The 12,210-nt window shown below is 49.5% G+C and overlaps 4 protein-coding genes across 4 annotated transcripts; 2 read left to right on the forward strand and 2 right to left on the reverse strand.

Moving 5' to 3' along the window:
- Positions 1-629: 629 nt before the first annotated feature.
- AFUA_8G06100 (uncharacterized protein) lies at positions 630-1,987 on the forward strand (the record flags this gene model as incomplete). Its single annotated transcript, XM_742319.1, has 5 exons — positions 630-815; positions 864-968; positions 1,033-1,254; positions 1,309-1,451; positions 1,705-1,987. 5 exons carry the CDS (start codon positions 630-632, stop codon positions 1,985-1,987), a joined length of 939 nt encoding a protein of 312 aa, XP_747412.1.
- A 628-nt stretch (positions 1,988-2,615) lies between these two features.
- Positions 2,616-5,030, forward strand: AFUA_8G06132 (DUF3435 domain-containing protein). The gene is made up of 5 exons (XM_077805332.1): positions 2,616-2,747; positions 2,800-3,010; positions 3,055-3,413; positions 3,461-3,828; positions 3,881-5,030. Exons 2-5 carry the CDS (start codon positions 2,966-2,968, stop codon positions 4,807-4,809), a joined length of 1,701 nt encoding a protein of 566 aa, XP_077661459.1. The 5' UTR covers positions 2,616-2,747; positions 2,800-2,965; the 3' UTR covers positions 4,810-5,030.
- A 359-nt stretch (positions 5,031-5,389) lies between these two features.
- On the reverse strand, positions 5,390-10,041 carry AFUA_8G06140 (putative sensor histidine kinase/response regulator). Its single transcript, XM_742322.3, has 8 exons — positions 9,527-10,041; positions 9,237-9,457; positions 8,050-9,105; positions 7,950-8,001; positions 7,454-7,883; positions 6,146-7,352; positions 5,699-6,098; positions 5,390-5,650 (listed from the first exon to the last, which is right to left on the reverse strand). Exons 1-7 carry the CDS (start codon positions 9,898-9,900, stop codon positions 5,833-5,835), a joined length of 3,606 nt encoding a protein of 1,201 aa, XP_747415.2. The 5' UTR covers positions 9,901-10,041; the 3' UTR covers positions 5,390-5,650; positions 5,699-5,832.
- A 124-nt stretch (positions 10,042-10,165) lies between these two features.
- Positions 10,166-12,090, reverse strand: AFUA_8G06150 (cupredoxin domain-containing protein). The gene is made up of 2 exons (XM_742323.3): positions 11,798-12,090; positions 10,166-11,748 (listed from the first exon to the last, which is right to left on the reverse strand). Exons 1-2 carry the CDS (start codon positions 11,857-11,859, stop codon positions 10,701-10,703), a joined length of 1,110 nt encoding a protein of 369 aa, XP_747416.3. The 5' UTR covers positions 11,860-12,090; the 3' UTR covers positions 10,166-10,700.
- Between the last annotated feature and the right edge of the window lie 120 nt (positions 12,091-12,210).

Consider the following 12,210-nt stretch of genomic DNA (forward strand, 5'->3'; position numbering starts at 1 on the left):
TTCTCGTGAGAATATTTTGATTCAACGATATTGTCCTGGGGTGACTTGAAGCCATTCCCCTTTCCATGGCCGTACGCCAATTCAACCCCGTTTTTATCCATGCTTGATGGAGAGTGTCCGCGAAAAGCCGTGACACAATCGGCTCAGGGAAGTTTGATGGGAGAAGAAAAAGAAAAAGCCTCAAAAGGTGGCAAGGGGCGGTAAAATGGAAAAATCCCAGCCAGGAGGCAAAGGAGGGGGGAGCACACCCATGAGTTAGTGTGACGAACCCTGGCTGCTTATGCTGGCTTAGCATGGACGCCGTTGCGCGCACCCTGGTCTCTATATGCAGACTAATATCTATCCCGGTCAGTTTGAAATTGCGAATCGGCCAGAGTTATTGCGATTGAAAATTCCTTCCATTCATCGGAAAAAAAGGACCTTTTGAGGTTGGGCCCGGACTGGGATGCATGGAGTCGCAAGCGCACAGGGGCCAGGGTGTGGTCTGACTGCTTCAGATTCTCCCTCTCCGGCTCAAGAGATGACCAAAATGCTTTTCTATTGATGCCAAACGTCTTCTTACTGTACTTCATCGAAGTGGCTCAGTTTTGGACTGTGTTATTGCTGCTATTGCCCATCTTGCGGCTACCATGGCGGAGCCCACTCTCTTGCCGCCGCTGGGGCAGCTTACGCCAAATGACCATGGCCCGATCGTGTCACTGTCCACCTTTATATTTCTATCCTGTACGCTAATTGTGGTGCTGGCGAAGATCGCGTCGATGCTCTATCTGAAGCGTTCCGTCCCTTCGGTAGACATCCCAATTTGGATCTGCCTGGTATGAAGAACTGTCTCGAGAGCCAGCTTACGACCCTAACACGCGCAGATTGTTGCATTTGATCAGAGCATTCTAATCCAGATAGCCGTCAATCGTGGCATGGGAAAACATCGCAGTGAGGTTCCGAGTGACTCCTTGGATGCATATAACAAGGTATATCAATCGCATTCGGTGGTGCCAGGAAGTTCACATGCTAACAGTGACAACATATCTTCAGCTCAACTACACGGCCGAACTTCTCTTGCTCCTCGTACTCGCACTGTCAAAAGTGTCAACCGGCAATCTCATCCGCTCGATCAGCCCCAGCAAATCGATTCTTCGATGGGGTTTCATGGTACAGATCGGACTCGGTGTCTGGACGCTGCTCGCGCTCTTCGGGACTGCCTTTCAATGTCGTGCTCCATATTGGGAATATTCGCCAAGCCGCTGCATAGGAAAGGTTGGCCCGTATGCCCCTACCAAAAGCATCATTGAACGTTGCTCAGATTTCTAGGGTGCCGTCGTATACCCGATCATGGTCCTCAACATGGCACTCGACGCAGCTCTTGTCGTCCTTCCAATAGTAATGCTGTGGAATGTGCAAATGCCTCTCGTCCAGCGCCTCAAGGTTTCGTCAGCATTTGCGTCTCGTTCATTGTGGGTTTAAACTCGGCTACTTGGGGACATTGCTAACAAGCCAAGGGTCATTGTCGTGAATATTGTCCAGATGACATATTTGAAGCAATACCTCAATTCAACCGATTCCACCTGTATGGCGGTCCTCTCCAGTGTTTGCGTCGACGCTTACCAGTGTGCATACAGGGACGATCGTCAGCGTGACTGCTTGCAACCAGTCTGTTTCCTTTCCCTGTGCGGTGGGACTATATCAAATCTAACAACTGACATCTAGGGCAATGATGAACATCAGCGTCATCACCGCTTGTATCCCGAGTCTCTACCGCGTGATCACCAGTCTAGCCCTAGGAATGAACACCGTCCATATGCCCGAGGGCACCGAGCTGAGCTCCACGGCAAACTCCACGAAACGCAACTCGCATTCAACGCCCAAATCCTGCAGATCGTCCAGGCCGAGTCGCGGCCGAGAGAGTAGCTTGATATCCAGCATAAGCACAGCCACGCGCACCGCACGCAGAGATGAGAGCACTGAAAGCACTAAACGGATGGTGAGGTAGGTTTGAGGTGTAGGAAATAACCATAGAGGGACGTTAGCTTCTTCCTGACTACTAATGACGTAACTGGTTGGCTATATATCATGTAGCTACTACAGAAGATGGCACATTTTGTGAACGAAGCTACTAATGCTCAATCCGATCATAGTCTAGTAATATCTGGTCATCCTTCCACTTACCTATTGTGTAGGACATTTAATCTCACTCATCTTCTAGGGGCTAGATTGTATTGATACATTGGTTACCACCACTAGCTCCTAGGCTGATAACAAGATATTGAAATAGAATACCACTACGGAGTAAGTCTGGGTGACGACGGAAAGGACACGATTGTGCGTGGCTTTTGCGCCAGAAACTGTGGCCTTTCCACGCTGTGAATCGCCGCTTTATGAGACCTGGTCGACCATTCCTTATTTTGTCCTAGCGCAGTTCACATATATTCCTTGTGAGATGAGCCTGGCGCATACACCATGATTTCAACAAGCAGAAGCAGACCATTAAGGACAAGGGGAAAAAATATAAGAGGCTTTTCTCTTCATTCTTGAGATGTCGTTCCTCAACATGCTCGGAGACTCCAATTTCTTGTTGCTCAATCTTGATCAGACTGCCCGCAGACTAATTCAGTTCCAATGGCTCGAAGCAAAACAAAGAAGGCCGATATTGACTGGAACAGCTTCGTTCAGCAATCCGAGCCAAAGGTTGAGGATGATCTCGCCGAAACTACTAAGAACCATATCTATCTTTTGAAGCAAAATTTTCAGAAGTAATATATTGCCGCGAATGAAGATATAGCTCTTACTAACTTAGATTCCTAGATTTACATCAAAACTTCAACCGCCAGACTATGTTTACTGGCTGAAGAATATCACCTTGAGAGTGATTGAAGGATTTCTTCGCTGGTATCTCGATAATCACAATGTTGAGTATCAGTCAGGATTTTTGGTTTTTGCGCGATATTGGAGAGTCTTTTGGTGCCAAGAAATGGATAGTCTCTTTCCTTACATGTTGAGGCGTAAGATGACCATGGTAAGTGAACATTCAAGAGACAAGGATCGAGCTGATATTGGTAGCTTGTATGCACTACACTCACCGATGAGTACGAGCTTGATTTGGGAGCAAAGACTCAGCCGCCAGTGAACATCGAGGATCTCCTCTACAGTACTTATCATCTCGTGGCTTTCTGCAAAGTGCGATTTGCCACAGTACGATGTCGACAACAGCTTAGCACACTGCGAAAGATGATGACTTCGACATCTGCTCGTCCTGGAACGCTCGTCTTGTCTTCCGGGTACATGAGAAGCCCCGACGCGCTGAAGTGGAAAGATATCGAACTCTATATGGTGAAGCACCCGGAAGATCCAAATTGTCAGATGCTTCTCATGCGAGTCAGGCATAGGTTAAATAAGGGCAAGAGAAATAAGGGTGTCGCGTAAGTTTCAGTTCTTATCCTGCTTAAAACTCGCTAACCTTTCAAAGACCTGTCTTCACGTACACCGAGCGGAATGATAACCTTGGCCTTTGCGTTATCCAGGACATACTGGAATATGCTATTCTTGACGATGCTTTTGCTAGTCAGCGTATCAAAAGGCCTCGAGATATCTGGCTCTATACCCATGTTCCCGACCATCGACTCAGCACCCCCATCCACTTCAAAGAGAGTGTGAAGGAAATTCCGATATTCCGCCGTGCTGTGAAGGATTCCGAGGGACACTGGATCACTCATCCCACGCTAGCGTTGCAGTACGATCGAGCGCAGGAATATGAGATTGCCACCAGCAGGTCGGCAGGTTTCAAGAATCCCGGGTCTCTTTACAAATATCGGAAAGGAGCTGCGAGTAAATTGAGTAACGCATGCCCCTTACCTGCTATTGGTTTCACGAGTTGACAGGTCTGCAGGACATCTCGACGAACACTCCCGTAATGTCATTATGGGTCATAAGAGAAGTGGTACCTTCGCCTACTACGTACAGGTCCAGGATGACACCCAATCGGCCTTTATGGAGACTCCCGCACGGGATGCTTTAATTAAGCTCGCTACCCATTCAAGTTTGACTCGCGATGCGTCCGCGCCGCAAGATCTCAGTGATCAGCGAAAGCAAGAGCTTGAGAAGGACCCGGCGCTCATCAGTCTGAAGGGCAAGCGCGACATGCTTCGGGCTGAGTTGATCGCACTACACCACCAGTTGCGCAACGGTCGCGGCACAGATCTATACAGGGAGTTTCAAAGAGCTAGCAACAAAGTCAGATCGGAAAGAAAGAAACTGTACAGGGCCGCCAAGAACCAGGAGCACACAGAGTTTTTTGAGAACGTCGGAAATCACATTATCGAGCAAAATTACCAGGGTAACCCGATAAGTTTTGAGCCAGACGTCTCCCATGTTGTGCCGGAGAGAAAGGCTCTTGCGGACCTTGAGTTTAAGAACAGAGATGTGGACAAGATCAACGACGCAGAACTGGTGGAGGACCGGATCCGTTCCCTGGAGTTGCGCCTGGCTCTCCATAATCTCGACGTACCAAGAGCACTGCAGAGAAGGGTCCGTTTCGACGGACCTTCAGTTGACGTGATCGCTGAGTTTCCTGCTTCGCCAAAGAGTGAGACTGGACTTGAATGCCCTGTATGCCTTGGTCGCGCCGACATCCATCCTAGGGCCAAAAAGTACACATATGCTCGCAAAGATACACTGCAGAGGCACTTTGCGACCCACAAGCTGCGGCAAAAATTTCCGGATGGCCGAAAATGCGACTATCCTAGTTGTGACATGATTTTATACAGTCTTCCCAAGTATAAACTCCACCAGGCTAAAGCGCACAATATTATTTTGTGACATGTATATGGACTTCTGTCAGAGAAACTTGTGATATATAGTCACTCGTCAACAGGCAGAATTTTGACTTGACCTCTTTGAGGAATTCCATTCTATTCTCTCTATCAGCAGCTGGAATTTGATGGTTTGCTTGCACTTTAGAATCACAACCCACCCACTCGAGTAGGTGTAACTGCATGAAAGCAACGACAGGCGTGTTAATTGTTTGTTCTAGAACTGGGTCAAGCACAGAACAAAGTATGCAGCATCAGGCAGCGAAGTGAATGTCTTTAATCATTCATCAGGCACATTGCATGGTCCAGTATATGCTCAAGGACAGCAATGACCTCTACGAAATCATCCACGTTGCGACGACCAGGATTTCAACTAACTGTGACCGCAGCTTTACACTGGAATACACTGTCGCACGAATTGGAACAAAACAACTACATAATTGACCTGACATCTTACGTGATGTGATGCTGCCGATAGCAAGGCGACGCAGTACACTTCTGACGCGCAACGACGGGACCTGCTATCGCGACTCGGTTGCCTGAAACTCTCGCGCAGGGTCTGGATGCGCTCGACTCTGATCATGCACTTCAGGAACTGCTCGGTGCGTTCCTGGTACGCAACTACGTGATTGTCAAGCGGGCCGAGGCCAAGAACCTGGCTGCTATGGGGCGCTACGAGCGGAGGAAGTGGCTGGTAGAGCGGCATTAATTATGTCCTCTTCACAAGATCAGAATTTCCATCATATACTCTACCTAGACTGGGTGGAATTGGTATAGGCAGCCTAGCTAATGGACGTAAGAGAGCAATTGGCTTGCCATATGCTGAGAATTTGCCACGGAGTCGAATACTTTTCAATTAATATAATAGTCTGTTGCATGAAAGATGACAAACATACAGAGGGGTATCGCGTTTATCGACCTCTAACCGTATACAGAGGGATACTCCCATCTGAGAGGAGGAAAATAGAAAGAATAGAAAGGAAACCGAAATCAAAGACCGCGAGAAACTCGTACATGTCATAAACCGCTGTCACACAGAGGGAGACAGAGAAGGGTACTTTTTATCCCGCAGGCCCCGTTCCGCCCATTCATCCAACAGTCTGGAGACTTCCTTGAATGACACCGGCTTCGTCAAAAACAAGTCCACCCCGGACGTGAAGGCCTCCGACTCGTCACTCGAACTGCTCAGTCCCGTCAATGCAATGATCGTTGCAGGTCCACACCCATCACGCTCTTTCTCCAGCGCACGGATGGCGCGCGTGGCTTCGAAGCCGTTCATAACCAGCATAGACATATCTTTCCTTTCGTTAGCAAGGCAGTTTAATCTAGGTTGATTGGCCTACCCATGAAAATAAGGTCGTAACCCTGCTGCAACCTTTCCACCGCGTCCAGGGCCAGTTTTCCGTTTTCAGCAGAATCCAGAACCTCCAGATCCCTTTTCTTCATAAAGGTCAACATCAAGTTTAGATTGATCAAATTATCGTCTACTACAAGGACACGTGCTTTGCGCTCTACGCGCTTGTACGCCGTCTCCGACGGTGTGGGCAGCGGCGACATGGAGGTATCGCTGCCATGAGGTACGTCGGCAATGTCGAACGAATTTTGTACATTGCCCGAGTCCTCAGAGGAAAGGCTCCCGGGTCTCATAGAAGTGGCGGGAGTGAGATCACAGGTCGCAGCAAGCGGATCTGGATCAGTCAAGTCCAGGCATGGCAAAGCGCTGCCACTACTCATCTGGGCTCGTTCAGGAAGTTCACTGCAGAGCGGCAATGCGACGCCCCGGCGCTGTCCATTATCGAGACATTTCCTAATGCGATGGGCAAGCCTGTGCGGACCGCATGGGCGACGGATGATGTCCACAAAAGCGGCAATCGGTGACCACTTGGCCCGGATAGCGTTGTAATCAACCGACTGATTGCAGAGAATTAAGAGCGAAGGAAGAATGCCAGTGACAGTTTCCATTGAGGTGCCCACCAATTGCTCCTCCTCTGCCAAGAGCACATCGATAGGCTCTTGTGACGCCGAGGAAACCAAGTCCAGGCCGTACCAGTCCGTCAAGTAGCGCACAATGATAGCCCAGAAGGGACGTTCCAGAACATCAGCAGGCTCGATACCCAGAATAGCAACATGCCTACCGCCATGGCTGTCGCGGAGCGAACTGGGGTCGTTCATAGTGTCATCCTGTGTCGAAGGAACCGACGGTGCAGTCTGGCTATCCTCGAGACTGTCCTCGGGAGCCGGGCGCGTCAAAGGAAGAGATACCTTGACCGTCGTGCCTTTGCCAGGCCGGCTGTGGACATTGATAGTCCCATTTAGCGCCTTGACAAGACTCCGGACGATCGATAGCCCCAGCCCAGTTCCTACCGCCAAAGTATCCTCTTGAGCAAACGGTGTGAACAAACGTCCCCGTAAGAATGCTTCCGAGATGCCTTTGCCCGTATCTGAAATGGTTAGGGTCACAAGTTCCTCCCTACCATGTCGGCAACATCGGCTGCTCTCGGACGCCTCAGTGACGTCCAAGTGCACCGAGACCCTGCCAGACTCGGTGTACTTCATGGCATTGCCAAGACGTTCATGATAATGCGCCGCAACGCACCCGGCTGAGTCCGATACACCCAGTTATTCTGCGCGATATCTATCAATACTTCTACCTCCGTCGAAGTATCCAGCTTTGTTTTTCGCGGCGAAAGCGAGAGCGTGGCAGCCGAGTTCGGCAAAAGGACAGTTTGGTCTGATGAAGCGATCGACTTCTTTCCGTATGTATGTCCTAAATACACGCCCTCCACCACTTCCTCAGCCAGAATAGCCAGATTTGTCGAGACAAATGTGTCCAGATGCGCAGAGGTCCTGTCCATGCTCGTCAATTCCGCAGGCGAAGTCTTGTTCTTCTTGAGCTGACGCCAGGTCCTCTCGAGAGAAACGATCTTGCTGAAATCTAGGACTTGATTCGTAGTATCCAACAGTGTCCGACCGCACGCATTGATCGTTTCTAGCAGAGATAGTTGGAATTCATCGAGGTCCGTGCTGTGCAAAAACTCTGTAGCCGCCAAAATGCCGTGGAGAGGACTGCGTAGTTCATGCCTGGACGAGATTATGTCAATGGCCGGTCGACGAACCATGTTCGCATTCTCCGTCTCTAATACTTACGAGATACTTCCGATAAAATCGCCCTTCTGACGATCGGAGATCAGGGACTGCACTCAGTTGCACTCCACCATGATGGATGATCCGAAGCCCAGAACCGAACTCAGCTCGACAGAAGGGCTGAAGACACGCGTCTCCAATGTATTCCAGCAAAAGCAACATGCAAACCACTGGGACTTGGCAGGGTCCCAGAGAGGAACGAACATGACCTGCGCTGCGTTTGGAAAGAACTGGTTCAACATGGCATTTTCCGATTGTTTCCACTTCTTGCTATGGCCACGGGGCGGTTCGGTGGCTTTTATGCACTTTAAGCGATTTTCGTTTGGCTTTTCGTCATCAGAGCTAGAAAGAATGCCATCTCGATGAAAGGACCAAAGCTTGCCCTTAGTGTATCGCCGCAGCAGCTGGTGCAGGAACCCGCTGTCGACATTTGCAGCAGGGTATAGCATTGTCGAGCCCGGCCCTGGGGCAAACGGTTCGTCTCTGGTGGAGACGGCCAATACAGGAGCTGCAGGACCGGTCTCTCCTGCGCAATCAATCCCCGTCTTGATGTCAAGCATGTGGCTGTTATTAACCTCCAAGAAGATGACTCCGCCGTCAGCATCCAACTCGAGACTTTCACGGAGAAGATTGGCCGCTCTTCGAAACGCCCAAGAGCTGCTATGTGATTCATCTAACGTCAGCCCCTTCTTTCTGCTTCCCGCCCACCAATCCGGGAGCGGCATGTCCGGCCCGGAAGAATTGTTTTGGTCGCTATTGTCGGCTTTCGAGTCTGATACCGAGCTGACAGAGCGCGCATCAATGCTGTGAGACCGTTTGGAGGGGGTTTCGAAACTCTGAGAGGACTCGGCCGAGAGATGGCTGGTTCTCACCCCAGATGACGCGGGAGTGCTAAGCGCAGGGACAGAACTGCCTGAATAGGAGGGATGATGGTCGACAAAGCTAGAACTTCCCTCTACGAAATAACTCAGACCCCGAGACAATCGAACTGCACGTCTTCCTTCGGAGGCCTGTCGGCTCACCTGCAAATAGTCCATGATAAGTGTGCCTAAGGAGCCAAAGGCCTCCTTCTCAAGATCAGAAAAGCTATTACGAGGCTTGGTATCCAGCGCAAAGAAACACCCAATGTTGATCTTTGTATCTGTCGTTAGAGGTGTTCCTGCGTAAAAGCGAAAAGCGAGGTCCGCCAGTGACAAATGGGACGTTCTTGTAAGCCTCGCTCTCCTGCAGGTCGTTGACCACAAGAAAACTATATTCTTTAGAATCTCTTGAAGACGGGGGGAGTGCTACCGTAGCCTATAGCAGACAGGATACAGTCAGCGCGATGCGCGCGACTATAATTTAGCAGGGGGGAAAAAAAACCTACCTCGCACATCCCCCAAGCACAGGACGGTAAGGTGCAGCAGCCATCCCAAATTCCATCTCCCTCAGCCTCATAAGCACGGATATCACAACCGACGGGTGACTGACCCGCTTGGGCGAGAATGAACTGCGAAACTCTATCAGATACACTGTAAGGCAAAGACAATTTCATCAGCTATAATCGATCTTCCCTTGTAGGTAGTAGGAAAGTGCCATACCTGATGATCACACGCTCCACATTTAGACGCAGCGCTGCAAGTTGAGCAAATGATGTTAGTATAGCATTGTGCTGGCCTAAAACCAGAGTTTCAGGGACCACCGGTGATAACAGAGAAGCTTCCCTGGTGCTTGCCAATGGTGGTGACAAGTTCGTTGGGCCCGGCGGTAAGAGTGAGGATGCAGAGGGCGTGTGAATCGAGGCATCGATGGCTTGTGCAGTGGCTGGTGGGAGAAAATCATCGGCGATCGGAGAACTATCCACACTGAGCGAGTCTAGCTGAGGAAGGCGTTCAGGTTGAAAGTAGCGATAGAGCTCGCGGGCTCTGCGACCAGCGCTATGATCATCTCGGCAACTTCGAGACGTCAAGGTCATAACTCAGGTAGTGGTGTTACAATCGATGACCGCGATAGAGACGGAGGAGACAAAGAATAATTAGCCGATAAGACTTCGGTTCAGAAATCGAGATCCATTCTTGGCCCAATGAGAGAGTGAAAGGGGCGTCTGTCGGGGTCGGAATAGGGTGTGGCAACCAAGGCGTGCACGTGCAGTTTGTCGGACCGGGCGGTGATCACTCAAAGAGGAACTGTGGTGGGATTATGACTAATCATTATCGTCATCATTCATCATCAACATCATTATAGGAGTAACTGGAGTTATATAATACATCCCATCTTGATTCCCTCTTTCTTGGCATGAGCCAGCCTTCTTCTGGTAATCCAGGGACTACATGGAATCGCCCTCTGCTCTTTTTCTTCGGCCCGAGACGGGCATGCAAGTTAGACTTGCAGTCTGAATACGAACACTACTGAAGTTTTAAGTGGAGTCGATCGATCTCGTTATCAGGAAGGCAAAGCTTCCCTTCGTCGGATGCTTCTACGCTGCACATTTTCCGCTGCACAGCAGACGTGCACAGCTGTCGAGACTTCTATGAAGATTGTTAATAGTCCATGGCGAGGCTCTACGATGGAGGAAAGTAGTAGTCACAAAGAAATGACCCGCGCATCTGTCAAAAAATACGTTCCCAGAAGGTAACAATGTTGTGGTACGTTGCGGTAGAAGATACAAACATTGTTAACCAAGGAAACGAAGGTCCATTATGCAGACAGGTCTGCCAAAACGAAATAATAAGAGCGAAAGTAACGGAGTAAGGAGCGGGGAAGTTTGGTAGTGATCTACAATAACACCATCATAGCAAAGACAGTGAATAAGCTTGCACCAAGGGGAGCCGTTATTGACCAATTTCCTTCTGAAGTGGAATCGGACGTTGAGATCGAACGCCTAATAGACGATGGGTCGGCCGTCCCAGTGCAACTGACCGTTTCAGTTACAGTTATCACCCTCACTGGACTGACAATTAGAGGAAGGTGAGTAGAACTCGAGGCAAAGATATCCTCAGAACGAGGGTGGGGAACCGAAGAAGAAACAGAAGCAGCAGAAGAAGTCGAGACAGTAGCAGAAGCAGTAGTAGAAGCAGTAGTAGAAGCAGCAGTAGAAGCAGTAGTAGAAGCAGTAGTAGAAGCAGTAGTAGAAGCAGTAGTAGAAGCAGTAGTAGAAGCAGTAGTAGAAGCAGTAGTAGAAGCAGTAGTAGAAGCAGTAGTAGAAGCAGTAGTAGAAGCAGTAGTAGAAGCAGTAGTAGAAGCAGTAGTAGAAGCAGTTGTAGAAGCAGACGCAGTAACAGATGTAGAAGCAGTAGTAGAAGTAGGGAAGAAAGCCCCAGAAGAAGGATTGAGAGAACTAGAAGCAGCAAGGAATGGGCTCGAGGATCCTGCAACACGCCCTGGAACTAGACTAGACACTGGGCTGGAAATTGGGTCACTGGTGCTCCTCCGCGCATTTTGGAGGAAAGCATCCATTCTGTCACCTGGGTTGAGCGCAAAGACCATGCCAGCATGACAGTGAGGTGATGGCTGGCTCTGTTTGCAAAAGAACCATTGAGGATTGAGAGAGTTGACTGTCAGAGTTATGACAAGGTTGTTCTTGTCCTCAGGATTGAATTGGTTGAATCCAGTATCAAATTCTCCAATGGAAGAACATGGCTCCGCGAGGCTCGACTGGGTCAAGGTATGATTCACGTTGTGGAATCTGAACTTGACTTGATCGCCGATGTTCGCATTTAGCCTGTTCGGTAAAAACATCGGTGCATCATTAGATCCGACTGAAACATGGTGCACCACTTGATTTTCTGCTTCGCCAAGCTCGACCGTGACCTTGTTGTCAAAGCTAAACATATATGTGAGAAAGGAGTCTCGGCTTGCGATGGGAGACGAACTCAACGCTCATTGATAGTGCCCGTAGGGCAAATAGTGCAGAGACAAAGGTGTATACCAGCATTGTGCTGTGATGCTGTTGTTTTCTATAATACCGAAATTGGGAGTATCAAACATCTGGGATTGAAATCGTCTTGTCGATCCACGTTTTATAACCAGCAATATAGAGGCCATATTTTCCCCATGCCACGATAGAGCCGCTTAGTCCTAGGCACCAGAAGTAGTTGATGAACACGCTTGTCCTTAATTTGCGATGGCGCGTCGAAACTGTGGCTCGCGCTTTCAGTGGCGTATGGTGGTAGTTGAATCGTTTGGATTAGTAATCCAAACTTAGTTGAGATAGATTGATGACTAACCTGTCTGCCACGGTTTACCGCCTTCCAGCCTACCACCCTCCACGCCGACTGGCTGACTT

Source organism: Aspergillus fumigatus, chromosome 8, assembly GCF_000002655.1.
Source record: "Aspergillus fumigatus Af293 chromosome 8, whole genome shotgun sequence".
Taxonomy (NCBI): Eukaryota; Fungi; Ascomycota; class Eurotiomycetes; order Eurotiales; family Aspergillaceae; genus Aspergillus; species Aspergillus fumigatus.

Bases quoted from the DNA above. Each gene is read 5' to 3' on its own strand.
- AFUA_8G06132 (XM_077805332.1), top strand. From the start codon at position 2,966: ATGGATAGTCTCTTTCCTTACATGTTGAGGCGTAAGATGACCATG. The intron at 3,011-3,054 runs GTAAGTGAACAT...TGATATTGGTAG, and splicing joins TGAGGCGTAAGATGACCATG to CTTGTATGCACTACACTCAC. The intron at 3,829-3,880 runs GTAACGCATGCC...ACAGGTCTGCAG, and splicing joins AGGAGCTGCGAGTAAATTGA to GACATCTCGACGAACACTCC.
- AFUA_8G06140 (XM_742322.3), bottom strand. From the start codon at position 9,900: ATGACCTTGACGTCTCGAAGTTGCCGAGATGATCATAGCGCTGGTCGC. The intron at 7,884-7,949 runs GTAAGTATTAGA...AATCTCGTCCAG, and splicing joins GATTTTATCGGAAGTATCTC to GCATGAACTACGCAGTCCTC. The intron at 7,353-7,453 runs GTAGAAGTATTG...AATGCCATGAAG, and splicing joins AGCTGGATACTTCGACGGAG to TACACCGAGTCTGGCAGGGT.
- AFUA_8G06150 (XM_742323.3), bottom strand. From the start codon at position 11,859: ATGCTGGTATACACCTTTGTCTCTGCACTATTTGCCCTACGGGCACTA. The intron at 11,749-11,797 runs GTTCGTCTCCCA...ATATATGTTTAG, and splicing joins GCACTATCAATGAGCGTTGA to CTTTGACAACAAGGTCACGG.